The sequence below is a fragment of the Drosophila bipectinata genome, chromosome XL, assembly GCF_030179905.1.
Source record: "Drosophila bipectinata strain 14024-0381.07 chromosome XL, DbipHiC1v2, whole genome shotgun sequence".
NCBI lineage: Eukaryota > Metazoa > Arthropoda > Insecta > Diptera > Drosophilidae > Drosophila > Drosophila bipectinata.
This window is the reverse complement of record NC_091734.1, coordinates 1,271,561-1,285,955: the sequence shown is the minus strand read 5'-3', so window position 1 is coordinate 1,285,955 and position 14,395 is coordinate 1,271,561. Positions and strand designations below refer to the sequence as shown.

Genomic DNA, 14,395 nt, shown 5'->3' with positions numbered 1-14,395 from the left:
AAAGGTTCATCCCTAAACAGCTACAAGATGAGAGCTTAAAACGATAAACGATAAACTTCAAAATCTTTGAAGTTATTGAAAAGAAGGCATTAAAAAATTAATAAAAAATAGTAAAAATACGATATAACGATTATTTCGATAGGCTAAAATACCAGCTACAAGATGAAAGTATGAAAATATTATATCGATAAACGATAAACTTCAAAAAATAGCAAAAATATTCAAAAGTTTCGCCTGAAAAACAAGGACATTTTCGATTATTTCGATAGTCAAACATTTTAGTTCATCCCTAACTACAAAATCAAAGTTTATATCGATAAACGATAAATTTAAAAGATAACAGTAGTATTGAAAAAATACACCGACTACGCTGGATTAATGCCACAATTTAAAATCTGACAGATTGACGACGTCAACGTCGACTGTTATCCTTTTTTTTTATTATCCTTTCGTTTTTTTTTTTGATATTTTTTTATGCGACTGGTGCTGCCCTCTCACTCGCTTACTCTCCTCGCTGCTGAATGCCAATTTATGAAATTTATTTTTTGCCTACGTTGTGATTATTTATTCAAAAAGTTGGCCTCGGCCAGAAACAGAAACAGAAGCAGAAACAGCCATGGAGGAGTCCATGGCAGGCCAGTAGACTGGCTGGTCTCTGGTTGTAATTGCAATTGTTGTGTCAGTGGGTGGGTAAATAAATTAATAACACAATTTATGCATGACGCACATTTATAATTACATTTCGAAATAATTTAATTAAAATTGTTAACGCTTGATTGAAGTTAAATCGAATCGAAAGAGATGGCATGGCATGCAAGGCAGGTCCTCCCTGCATAAAAAGCGACTTAATTAAATTAGCCTATCAATAAAAAAAGGACATAATAAAAAGCCAACAAACTGACCAATTGCCATATCGGCAAGCCAAAATCTTGTACTTTCCACCTCCTGGAAGCAACCAAAAAAAAAAATAGGAAATAATCTATGTATTTTCGGAGTATTTCCGGGTGGGAGGCGGTTCGAGGGGGTGGTGTGTGGTTGCTCAAATAAACCGATCAGCAACGGTAACGGTAACGGTAATTAAAAGCCAACCAAATGACCAAATAAGCCACATCAAAAAAAAAAGGGGGGGGAGGAAAGCCACTAGGTTTGTATGCTGATGGAAATCTTAGAAAAATAGTGCAGGAAAAAAGGAGACCAAAGACAAGTTCGGAGCTCTAGATACTCTGTATTAATCGATAGTTTTGCAAAGAAATATATATCGAAAAGAAATATATAGTTTATTCCATAAAATCAAAGATAATAAATCTTTAAATAATAATATTATTTAATAACCTTCATAACTATTTGATTACCATCTCTAGATTTATCGATATTTATCGATTTTTAAACAAAATTCATCTTAGAATCTTTTAAAAACCCAAAAATGATAGATCCTTTAAGATCCTTTCAGTATTCCAGGGTATTTCTGGGTAAACGCTAATAGCTGATTGAGAATTCGAACTGCAGGACCACAAGAAGGACTCTCACACACACACACACATACAGTGGTAGATAAGGTAAAATACACTCACACACACATAGTAAATCAACATGAACGCACATATGCATGTCTGTATGTGTAAATATGTGCTGGTTATGCCCACAAATCAATTAAGTCGATTGAGGCAACATTTTCGGGTGGTAACACACACACACACACACACACTCTGCCTCACACACACACACACCTGCATAGAGAGAGTTGTTAAGCGCCCAAATGACACATGCAGGAGATAAGTGAGTGCAAGAGAGAGGTGCGAGGGGTGAGGGGGTGAGAGACAGTTGCCTCAAAAGAACCGCGAAACTGCATTTTGGGTCAAAAGGCAAAAGGGCCCTCAAAAATAGGCAACACTTTTTTGCTCGCATCTTAAATATTTGTTAATCTCTCTCTCTAAAAAAAAAAAAAAGGATCCAAAAACCTACAACAACAACAAAATTTAACCGCATCAAAATCACAAAAAAAAAAAAACCACAGAAATGCAAACCAATTAAACATACCCCAAAAAAGCAATAAAAAAAGCAAAGGACTTTATGGTCAGTGTTGGGGTTTTTAGCTTGAAAAAGGCCAAGGATAAAATGGCAGGATTATTGGGATTAGAAGAAGAATTCATAGCAGAATTTGTATAGAACAGCAGGGTTATTTAAACTATATATTAAATATTAATACATACATATATTAAAAATTCACTTCAAAAATTATTGCCTATTAATTAATGCTATCTTTCCGATGACTTTCGATTACTTTTAGATAACTTTGAATTTATTCTATTAACAATCGATTTCCTTGTCCATAAATTCTGGCCTCATTAAGTTCTCAGAGTAACCTGACACCATTTTCGATTAATATTCCATTTTATCGATAACATTTCCATTATTTTAATGTAACTTTGGATTTTTTCTACTAAGATATGGCTTTTTATCGACAAATTTGTGGTTTTCGGAGAATATATATATTTTTAAAGAGTATCCTGATATCATTTGCATTACTATTTAATTTTCTCGATAAATCTTCAATTATTTTCTAGTAACATTTCACTAACTTCTAAGTAGAACCATAGAATGAGTATAATATATAATATAAATATATACAATATAAATATTCAAATATTTTCGAGATACTATAAATTACTTTCGAATATTATTTATTTATTTACATTCTGTTAGCTTAAAGTTAAAACTAAAGCTACAGGGGGGGGCGTTGCAGCCATAGCTACTAAGGCTTTCGGCTGCTTTCGAATAATTTTCGATATTCTTCTAATAAGTTAAAAATTTCTTTAAGAAACTAGTCCCCTTTTAGGTTAATAGAAGTTTTTTTTAATAACCTTCCAAGATTCTCGATTTTTTCGATAAATCTTTGATTTTTCTAAAGTTACCTTCAGTTATCATAGATTAAAGCATCGAAATGTATGCTAATAAGTAGAATTCTATAATATATACTTTATTCCATTAACAATAAATGTTTTTAGATTTTAAAAATTATTTTTTCTTTCCCAAAACCTTAAAAAAAATGTTCTATTATTTTTCCCTCAATTTTTTAATTTTTTATAGCTTCCTTTTTGGCTACAAAAAGGCTAGATTCTCATCTCCCCCAACGACCTGCAGCGAATCCCTTTCGACTGAAAGCCGAAGGACAACGAGGTCCTTTCTGATGATGTTACTGTTGGATGGCAGTGGCGGTGGTAGTGGTGCGGGTGGTGGTGGTGCTGGCACGGCGTTTGGCTTTCCGGCCGGGGAGTATAAATACCGGAGACGTGAAGCCATCGGCCGTCAGTTCAACAGCCGAGTTCGCGGCGGACATATGTCCAGAGATTCGGGATCCGAGTTCGCTTCACTTTTCGTCAAAATCACGCATCCAGGAATACTACAACTCTTGTTGTTGTCTATTTTTTTTCTGTTATTTGTTGTTGTTATTTTGGTGCCACGTGCCACTTGCCACTTGCCACTAGAAGCATGTTCACTAATTGGCTAACTGGCAGCAGTAGCAGCAGCAGTTCCTCCAGTCGCTCCACTATAGCAGCAGCAACAGCAGCAGCCGGAGGAGCTGCCTCGGGAGGTGCCTCTGCTTTGGTGATGAGTTCCCCACCGGATGTTATCCTGGAAGTGGGTCCTGCCCCCGGCAGTAGTGTTCGTTTCGTGGCCCATTCTCTGGTGCTGGGCATGCATAGTGGATACCTGAGATCCGCCATTCGATTGGACGAGGCAGCTGTGGTGGCGGCCAACGCCAATTCGACCACCACGACCACGCCCACGGGGGAACTGTTGCTCTATCTGAGCAATGTTACGGCGGATCAGTTTGCTCCGCTCCTGACGTACATGTACACGGGCTACCTCGACCTGACCGTCGACAACATCTTTGCAGTCCTGCTGGCCACCCATGTCCTGCACATGCCCCGGGCCTTGGAGATCTGTCGGTGGGTTTCTTTCCAAAAAATTGTTCTACCTTTTTTTTTAATATTTAAGAAACTAATTTAAAAAATTAAAATTAAAAATATTACAGCTCATTTCTGGCTCGTGCCCAGACCGAGGGCTATCTGAATGGCAATCCCCCGGCCGCCCAGCTCTGCCCTGTGGCCCCCGCACCCAGCAACGCCAAGGTCATCCGTCCGATTCCCAGCAAGGCCACTCTGCCCAACTACGGTTTCCTGCCCCTGCCACAGGCGGCTGCTGCTGTGCCACCGCCACCGCATCCTCCACCACCGCCACCGAATCCCACGGCCCTGTGCCCCTTTGGAGGAGCTCCGGGCGCCACTCTGCAGCAGGAGGAGCCGCTATCCCTCGGCCACTACATGCACGACGCGGAGGAGGACGAGGACAAGGACGAGGATGTGGAGGTCTTCATCGACAGCAACACGGTGACGGACAACGAGGCCGAACCGGAGCCGGACGTGGACATGGACTGCAATGTCTCGGTGGTGAGCTCCTTGGCCGGGAGCAGTGCCGGCAGTCTCAACATCGAGCGCCTGGATGTGAAGCCGCCGAGTCCGGCCGCCCCGCCACCCCCGGTGGTCATCATAGCAGCCCCACCAAAGCCCCAAAAGGTGCCGTCGACCAACAAAAAGGACAAGTCCCGGAGCAAGGGCTCCTCCAGCCGCAACAGAAAGCCCTCGAATGGCCTACAGGTGGCCAGGGCTCCAGTGCCGGCGGCCCAACTGGAAATGGGAAGCACCGGCACGACCTCGAGCTCCTCCTCGAAGTTCATCATCGATGTGGCCAGCTGCGATGGACCGGTGCGGTTTCGTCGGATTCTAAACACCGCCTACGGCCACAAGCCCGAGGACCTGAACGGAGGAGTACCTGGCCATGGCGCCGGCTCTGGGAGTGGCACTGGCTTGGAGCAACATCGCAGCCAGCAGAGTGTCAGCTATTCGTTTCATCAGCAAATGGCCAGGGCCATAAGTAGCCAGCAGAGGCAGATGAGCCAGCAGCAGCTGGAGGAGAGCGAGAACAGTGGAGATGCTGGCAGTGCCACTGCCACCACTACCACCACCATCAGCAACACCACCACCACAACAACAACCCCAAGCCGACAACAACAGAAAGCCAACTCGAATGCAACATCAACTGGTAGCTCCTCCTCGACGTCCACCAACTCCTCCTCCGCCTCCTCGGCCGCCGCCAGTCACCAGGAGCTGTACGTGTGCGTCTATTGCAAGCACACTTTTAAATCCCAGTACTGCTACCAGAAGCATGCCAAACGGCATCTGAATCCATTGAGCCTGACCACGGCTGCCACCACAACAACGGATAAAAAGTTGCTCCTGGCGGTGACAGAACCTCTGGAATTGGAAGGCAATTCAATAACAGCATCGGGTGGAGCGGCTGGCACTGGCATTAGTGTCCCGGGCACCGCTGCCAACAACAATCCAACCGGAGGCTCAGTGGGTGGTGCTGGTGCTGGTGGTGGTGGAGGGGCCTTGCTAAGGAGGGAGGTGCGTCCCTTGGACATGAATGTCCAGTACTATCCTTGCAAAACGTGCGGCAGCAAGTTTCCCAGCTACTATTTCGTCCACAAGCATCGCAAAATGTGTCATGCCGATGAAATCGAAGCGGCGGCAGCGGCAGCAGCATCAACAGCCACTAGCAACACCAACAGCAGCAACTCCAGTCACGGCAGCAACAACAGCCATTCCAAGAAGGAACAAACAGCTGCGAGTGTCACGGTCGCCATGGAAACGGGAGAAGATCAACAGCAGCAGCAACATCAAGATTAAAGTGGGCTACGATGTCACGGTCGCCATGAAAACTACAAAAGATCAACAAAGCTGTCACGGTCGCCATAAAAACTTTAAAACAGCATCCTAAAGCCTAAAGTGAGCTAGCAAGTCACGGTCGGCAGGAAAACCAGAGAAGATCATCAGGGAAGAGGAGCAAGCCCTTAAGTAAGTAAGACTGTCACGGTCGCCATGAAAACTAAAGAAGATCAACAAAGCTGTCACGGTCGCCATAAAAACAGCATCCTGAAGCCTAAAGTGAGCTAGCAAGTCACGGTCGCCAGGAAAACCAGAGAAGATCATCAGAGAAGAGGAGCAAGCCCTTAAGTAAGACTGTCACGGTCGCCATAAAAACCGAAGAAGAACAACAGAAGACGATTCAACCCAGAAGTAAGAAAATTGCGCAAATCAAAGCAACGAAATCTACGAATTTATATTTCTAAACACAGAATCACACCCAAAAGCAAGCTAAATGTTTTTTTTTTTCCTCGCTATAAAATAAATAAAATATTAAAACCTAAACAAAAGTCATTGATTAATCGGATTAATCTTTTTGTGTAATTCTTGTGATGTAATGGTCCACCTTTCCTTATGGAATTGAAATGCGATTGAAAGCCAGGATGGAAGGAAACGAAAGTAAACAATCCTTGGCGCAATTTAATAATTAAATTAAATCACTTGCATAATAAAAAAGACGTTTACAGACAAAGAAAAAAAAAATTAATTTAATTGAGTTTAATTAACTCGCCAGGGAGATGACAGCCAACAGCCGAACAAGGCCGAGATGATGACGAAGGGTGGTTGAATGGTTGGAAATGGCTGGAAAAGTGGGTGGTTTTCCGCCTAGTGGGCGGTGGTGCAAACAAAACCGCAAGACCAGTCAGATGGTCGGGTGGTTCTGTCAACTCTTTTTGGGCCCCCCCCCCCGGTATCCGCAACTCCAACGACTTGACTTGAGGCCATCGAGTCTCCTTCTTTTTTTTTTTCCTTCATGTTTTGATGAAATATTAATCGAAAACGCTGGCGGAGAATCAAGGCAAACACTGTGGCGACCGCCAAGAAGTGAAGCTTCGAGATAAAAAGGACCGCCAGCTCTCCTGATTGGCTTCAGGGGCTACTGGCATTTCATTAAACAGGACATCACAAAGGACATCTGCGAATTGCAAATTGCAGACTGCAGTGCACACAGTGGCACTGCCAATGCCGGGGAGTTGCATTTTTTATAAGCCAACGGTAGAGGGAAAAGCCAATACATTTACCGCAGGACATTTCAGTTTCGTAAAGGACGAAAAAAATGAACTTTCCAGGGAGCTTTCAAGCCCTGAAGCCCCAAGGCCCAAGCTTGCAAGCTCTAAGGTCTTGTTATAATCTAAAAAAAAAAGAGCTTTCTTTCAGAGCTTGAATCAAAGCTAAGGGGTTTGGGTTTCGAAAAAAAATTCGAAAAAATATTTTGTATCCTAGGATTTTGAATCTTGTGATGCAGATTGATGGAGAATCGATCCACAAATCGATTGAGGTATTCCTTTCAAGAATCGGATAGAACTCGCCAGAGATATGGACATCGGAAGGTGTCCTATAGGGAAATCGGGGATTTTACAAGGGGTGGCCCAGGAAAAAGTGGAAAAAAATCCAAAAAATTTTTTGCACCCAGGTTTTGATGTAGATTGATGGAGAATCGATCTACGAATCGATTGAGGTATTCCTTTCAAGAATCGGATAGAAATCGCCAGAGATATGGACATCGGAAGGTGTCCTATATGGAAATCGTGGATTTTACAAGGGGTGGCCCAGGAAAATGTGGAAAAAAATCGAAAAAATATTTTGCACCCAGGTTTTGATGCAGATTGGTGGGGAATCGATTTACGAATCGATTGAGGTATTCCTTTCAAGAATCGGATAGAAACTGCCAGAGATATGGACATCGGAAGGTGACATATATGGAAATCGTGGATTCTGCAAGGGGTGGCCCAGTTTTTGAAGGTAATCCTCCCAAAGATCGAATCATAATAGATAACCCTAGATCTCCATAAGCCCCCAAAGATCAGTAGCTCTCCTAAAAGGACCTTTGAAGGACTTTCCCCCAAGAACCATAATAGAAATCAAACACTTACCTTTTCCATCCAGGGCTAGAGCCTCCGAGGAGTTGGCCATGGAGTTGAGGCTGCCGGCACCTCCGTCCGCCAGCAGGGGCATCGATATCGCCGTGGCCGTGGCCGTGTTCGTTCCGGATGTCATCACGCCGGTGGACATGATGGAGGCGGCGCTAATCAGCAGCATAGGAGCCGAGGACGCGGCCGAGGATGCGGATACCGGGGCGGTGATGGCGGCGGATGCGGTGGCTGACGCTGAGGAGGACGACTTGGTCGCATCCTTGACATTCGCCTTCAGGCTGTTGCTGTTGGTGGCCGGGCCGGCCGTGGCATTGTTGGTGGCACTGCCCAGTGCACCCGATTCTCCAGGATTCAGTTCGAACCGCTTACGTTTGGAGTCACTGGAATGGGATGAATTTTATGAATTCCATGAAGGATTCAAAGGATCATCTGAGGAGCACTCACCTAACATCCGAATGCAGGTCATTGCCAGCTCCCATGCCCTCCACCTGGGCGGCCTTCAGCTTCTGGCCCAGATAGTTGCCCGCCGTGGTGGCGGTGGTGAGAGTGGGTACTCCTCCGGCCACTCCGGGACCACTGGCGGGTGCTCCCTCACCCGCTATGGGGCCGGCCGTCGTCTTCAGGATCTTGTCGCCCGTGGAGGCGGCTGCTCCTTGGGATTCCTCGCTGCCTGGCGGCACCTTCACGTTGGCCATTACCACCGAGTGATGGTAGCCAGGCTTGAATCCATTCAGGGTCACGCCCTGTGCCGCTCCAGCTCCAGGTGTGGCACTACTGCCAGTGGCTATAGGATAAGAGATGTATTAGAGATTGGTTTCCAAGGACTATGCATGTTGTAGGACTCACCATTGTGGTTCTCGGGATGGGTCTTCTTGGCCAGCGCATCATTGGCTTCGAGCTCCTTGGCCACGCCCTTGGCGGATGCGGTCTCGGCCATGCTGGTGGTGTCCCCTTTGCCGGTGGATGCTTCACTAGCTGCCGCCGTTCCTGTGGCGGCTCCGCCCGCTTCCTCGTCCGGTTTCTGAGCCTTTGACGAATCCCCGCTGCCGGCTGAGATCTCTGAGGTTGTGGCGGCTGCCGTGGCCGGCGAGGAGGATGCTGCTCCGGCACCCGCTCCCGCCTTGTCCGCTTCGGTCTTGTCGGTTGATCCGGTGGCCGGGGTGGCGGTGGTCGAGGCCGAGCTGGCACTGCCACCAGATGCCACTTGCGCTGCTGCCGCCGCTGCTGCTGCGGCTGCCTTGGCGACCCGTTCGCCGGCTGCTGTCACCTCCACCGCCTTGCTCGCGGCGCTGGCCTTCTCGGCGGCACTTTCCGCCGCCTTGGCCGCGTCCGCTGCCGCCTTTTCGGCGACCCGTTCCCGTTCCGCCGCCCGTTCAGCCCGCTCGCGTTCGCCCACCGCCGAGGAGCGGCCACCGCTCTTCTGCTGCTGCTCCCGCTGCAGCCGGGTCATGACGCCGGTGGTCATCGAATCGATGATGCACTGGGGCTGGACAGCCTGGGCCTTGGCGGGATTGCGGGAGCTGCGGGTGCGCTGGCGGGACTTGCGGAGCAACTGCTTGTAGTTCTCCGTCTTCTTGCTGAGGTAGTAGTAGCGGACGCAATCCTGCGGCGACTTCCTATCCAGACTGGCCGCAATCGCTCCAAAGTTCTTCGGATGCTGCAGATACTTCTCCTTGAACGTCTCCTTCTCGCCGGCCGTCCACATGTTCAGGGCCTTCCGTTGCTGGTGCACCGCCAGCATATCCTCGATCCTCCCGTTCTCGTTGTGGTAGGCACATCGCCGCTGGCGGGCATCGTGCATCAGTGGCGGTATCACGGCATACGAGCGCATCTTCTTGTCCTCCAGCGCCTGCTCCTGCAGACCGTCCATGATCTCCTCGAGATCGGCCTCGGACTTGATGCGCGATCCCACCCGATTGAAGCGCTCCTTGTCCTCGCGCTGTTTCCTCAGCTCCGTGAACACCTTCTCGAAGAACTCCCGATTCTTGGCCTCGCGCGCCTTCCGCTTGGCACTGCCCTCCGCCCGTTCGCACCGTCGCTGCCAGTCGGCCTGCTCCTTGGCGTACTTCTCCACCAGGGACTGGTTGTGTGCCCACCTCTCCGCCTTCAGCTTCCGGATGTGCAGCAGCAGGGGGCCGCGCACCAGACTCTGGTGCTGCTGGATGAGGACGGTGAGGGCGCCCACGTCCAGGGGCTGGTTATATAGCGGTAGCCATGGCTTTAGATTGTTGTTGTGCATATTAATGTTGTTGTTGTTGTTGTTGCTAGTAGTATTATTATTGTTGTTGTTGTTATTGCTGCTGCTATTGTTGTTGTTGTTGTTGCCCATTAGAGATATGGATAGGAAACGGGAGAGCATGGAATGTTGAGCATTAGCCGTCTTCCGATTGGCGGCATAGATCTTCTTGGCCAGCATCTGGTTGCGCCACACAATCTCGACCGCCTCCTCATCGGGATTGGCATTGGCGGCACTCGCCTCGGCCAGCTCCTTGGCGGTCTTCTGCTGCTTGGCCAGCGATGCCTCCTCCATCAGTGTCTTCTCCTTTTTCCGGAGCGTCTCCTTGGCCGTTTCCACCGTCTTGATCTCGTTGTCCACTTTCTGGATCTGCATCAGTAGATCCTCCTTGGCGCTGCTCCGGCCGCGCTCCTCGATGGCACTGTCGCTGGGCAGGGTCGGTGATATGGCCTCCACCTGTAGGGAATCCCAATAATTGGTAGTTATTCGCAGTTTCTTACTTGGCGAGTCCTTCATCTTGCACTCTGGCTTCAAAAGGACTCAAGGAGGAAAAGTTTGGCATGAGCCAGGGTTGGAAAGTGATTTGTGAGCCTAAGTGTTGTCTAAGCTACATTACCTAACACTAGTTTAAAAAAAAAAAGGTTCTTTTTAGAGCAGTGGTACATTGATATGATTATAATGCATTAGTATTTGGAAAGACTATATATTCTTTAATTTAACTTTTTAAATGTTTAATTTTTCTCTATTATAACCTATCTTTTTTTATCTATAACCTAGCTTTTCGTATTTCTAATGTGACCAAAGCTGTTATAATTGAAATAGTAACTGTTATACAACACTATAGAAAAGTATTGTTATTTGGAGGTAAAATATTTCTATTTCCTAAACATTCCCCTCAAAAAGACCTAGTTTCTTGTATTTTAAGGTGACCAAAGCTGTGATATTTAAAACTATTATCATTATACAACACTATAACCAAAAAATTGCTATATATAGGTGAAAGATCTCTCTTTGTTTAACATTTTCCTCAGACATTATTAGTATCTTATATTTTTGTGATAATTCATAGCTAAAATACTTAATTTTTACTATTTAAAATGACCTCATTAATTAATCATACATTATTTTACAACACTGTAGAAAAAATATTGCTATTTGGAGGTGAAGAATTCATATTTTTATAGATTTCCCTAAAAATGTGCTAGTTTCTTGTGATTTTAAAGTGTCTACAGCTCTTGTAACAACAAATGCTTGTATGTTTCTTGTAACAAATGCTATTTTACAACACTATCAAACAAATATTGCTACAAAGAGGTCAAATCTTTCTATTTTTTATACTTTTTCCTTAAAATGTATTATTTTCTTGTACTTTTTCAGTCTCCAAAGCTATAATATTTGAAGTTTGAAGGTTTATTATGGTCTCATCATTTAAATAATCGCTCTTATACAACACTATCAAACAAATATTGCTACAAAGAGGTGAAAACTTTCTTATTTTTTATACTTTTCCCTTAAAATGATTAGTTTCTTATTGGAGTCTTCAAAGTTTGAAGAATTCAAAGCTATAATGTTTCAAGTTTTAAGGTCTAGAATGGTCTCATCATTTAAACAATAGCTTTATACAACACTATCAAAGAAATATTGCTATTTAAAGGAGGAATATCCTTATTTTTAACATTTCCCTTAAAAAGGTATACGTTTTTATATTTTTTTTGCTTTTCCAAAACTACAAAAGCTTATTTTTGAATCTTCCAAATGGTCTCACCATTAAAAAAATAGTCCTTTTACAACACTTATCTAATTATAATGCAGAGTCATCTTTGGAAATCTGAAGTTTCAGTGAAAATATCCACATTTCAAGGCTCCTATCGAGTTCTTCCTTGGAATTCCCTAAAAGTTTCCTCTATCGCCTCCCCAAGTTCACTTTCCAAGCTGGCACATCATCCTCCCATAACTCACCTGCGGATGGTAGGCCTCGGTACTGGCCACTCCAGCTCCGCTGCTACTGCCGCCAGAGGCATTGCTGCCACTATTCGACGCCGACGTGGCCACCGCTGAAGATCGCGCCGTGGAAACGGTTACAGAACCAGCCGGTAATCCGGACAAGCTGCTGACCGCCGCCTGGGACCGATTCTGGGCCTGCTGGGCGGCGGCATGTTGCTGCTGTTGCTGGTGCTGCTGGTGTTGCTGATGATGTTGTTGCTGCTGCTGCGGGGGCAGGGTCTCCACCTTGAGCTGCATGCCCAGGGGAGTGGTCTGCACATGTCTGCCCAGATCGTTGTGACTCTGCCGGCTGCTGTTCAGCTGCTGCTGCTGCTGCTGCTGCTGGGCTGGCGAGGATCGCTGATGTTGCTGGTGGGCAGGATGCTGTTGCTGTGGCTGCTGCTGCTGCTGCTGTTGCGGGTGTGGAGGCAGGTGATTCATGTTGCTGGCGTTCGTCTCGCTCAGTCGTTGCTTCTTGTACGGCTGCTGTCCGCCACCGCCGACACCGCCAAAGGGCTCGGGCGGATGCTGTTGCTGCTGCTGCTGGAGCTGGTGCTGCTGGCGCTGGGAGCCACCGGTGGCGGCCACTGCCACCGCATTCAAGAGGAGGTCGCTGCTGTACTGCGAGTGCGGCATCAGGATGCTCCTCATGCTGTTCACCATTATGCTGCCGCCAGCAGATGGTCCGCCCGAAGGTCCTGCAAGAGAACACCAGTCTTTAGTAAAGGATTCTTTATTTTTTTTTCAGGAGAGATGTCCTTACCGGAAACTCCTGGCTGCTGCTGCTGCTGGAAGGACGTGCTGTTGGACTGGCTGGCATAGTGGGGCATCGCTTCCATGACCAGGACACCGCCGGATTGTGACACTTGGACCACACCGCTGCCTGGTGGGGGAACACCACCACCACCGCCGCCACTGCCACCGCCCCCGCCGCTGCCGCCTCCGCTGCCCGGGCCGCCAGAACTGCCACTAGGAGGACCGCTGCCGCTGCTGCTTCCGTTGGCGGACTTGCCGCCCTGCGACTGTTGTTGGACCGTCGCCCGTGCCAGGCCCCGGTGATACTCCGGCATGTGGGCCACTTCGGCTGCGGCTGCTGCTGCTGCCGCCGCCTGTTGCTGCAGCTGCACCGCCTGCTGCTGCTGTTGTTGTTGTTGCTGCTGCTGCTGCTGCGCCGCCGCCTGCTGCTGGAGCTGGCTGAGCCGGGAAGGATAGGAAGGATCACGGTAGCTGGACGCCGTGGGCATACTGTAGGGCGCCTGCTGGAATAAACGATGCTGCTGGTGATGCTGCGGCGACGGCGGCAGATAACTGTTGTTGATGCCCGCCGCTGCTGCTGCCGCTGATGCCGCCGCTGCTGCCACGGCTGCATTGTTGCTGCTGCTGCTGCTGTTGCTGCCGCCGGCACTGCCGCTGCTGTTGCTGCTGTTGCCGCCGGCGTTGCTACTATTGCTGCCGCTGTTGCCACTGCCGCCCCCACTGCTGCCACCGATGCCGCCACCGGGCGGTGCTCCCGGACGTGGCGGCGACAAGGGACTCGCAGCCGATCGCGAGGACTGCTGCTGCTGCTGCTGTTGCTGCTGGTGGAGGTGATGATGCAACTGCTGCATCTGGGACGTGGGTGGCGGTGGCTGTTGCTGTTGTTGCTGCTGCTGCTGCTGCTGTAGTTGTTGCATGTGCCCCATCTTGGCATATTGATCCATGGTCCTGTACGACCTGAGGAGGAAGGTAAGCAAATGCATTAATTTTAAATCCTTTACTTTAATATTTATAGATTTAATATATTTAATATTTAAAAAAATATGGAAAGTAAAGCTTCTTGATTTAAAAAACCTAAGATTTAATAGGACTTTAGGGTTCTTATAAAGGCTATAGCTTGTATAGGTCTTTATAGATCTTTAAACTGAAGATCTTTAAATCTATATGCATTTTTTAAGTTACTAATTTTTAATTTTCCTCAAGTTAGTAGTTTTTTTTACTCAATTTTCATATCATTTATGATCTATATGATCTATATCATATATATTTCTATCATATATCATACCATACCATATCTACAAATATATATCTATAATATTTAACGCTTTCCAAGCTATTATTTAAATTTCTACCTAAATATGGTATTTTAAATACCCTATATCTTTGATATCGATATCGTAATATCGGTAATATCGAAAAATATTGTAATAATATCGATAACGTAAATACGATATCGTATAAATATATTTAAATGCTCTCTCCAAGCTATTATTCAGATTTCTACCTAAACATCGTATTTTATATACCGTAATATAATACCAAAAATTAACCTTAAAAAT

At 46.7% G+C, this 14,395-nt stretch overlaps 2 protein-coding genes across 2 annotated transcripts in view; one reads left to right on the top strand and one right to left on the bottom strand.

Annotated features, from left to right (window-relative positions):
- Smr (nuclear receptor corepressor smrter) overlaps positions 1–14,395 on the bottom strand; it is a 51,092-nt gene that overhangs the window by 16,722 nt on the left and 19,975 nt on the right. Inside the window, exons 2-6 of the mRNA XM_017232510.3 lie at positions 12,844–13,793; positions 12,057–12,778; positions 8,708–10,553; positions 8,306–8,645; positions 7,862–8,241 (exon numbers count right to left, since the gene is read on the bottom strand). Of these exons, the coding sequence (XP_017087999.2) occupies positions 7,862–8,241; positions 8,306–8,645; positions 8,708–10,553; positions 12,057–12,778; positions 12,844–13,793 (4,238 nt within the window). The remainder of the gene's footprint in view (positions 1–7,861; positions 8,242–8,305; positions 8,646–8,707; positions 10,554–12,056; positions 12,779–12,843; positions 13,794–14,395) is intronic.
- Positions 3,427–5,750, top strand: LOC108119353 (insulinoma-associated protein 1). The gene is made up of 2 exons (XM_017232511.3): positions 3,427–3,950; positions 4,037–5,750. Exons 1-2 carry the CDS (start codon positions 3,490–3,492, stop codon positions 5,748–5,750), a joined length of 2,175 nt encoding a protein of 724 aa, XP_017088000.2. The 5' UTR covers positions 3,427–3,489.

Coding starts and splice junctions, on each gene's coding strand:
- LOC108119353 (XM_017232511.3), top strand. CDS start 3,490: ATGTTCACTAATTGGCTAACTGGCAGCAGTAGCAGCAGCAGTTCCTCC. Junction 3,951..4,036: donor CGGGCCTTGGAGATCTGTCG/GTGGGTTTCTTT, acceptor AAAATATTACAG/CTCATTTCTGGCTCGTGCCC.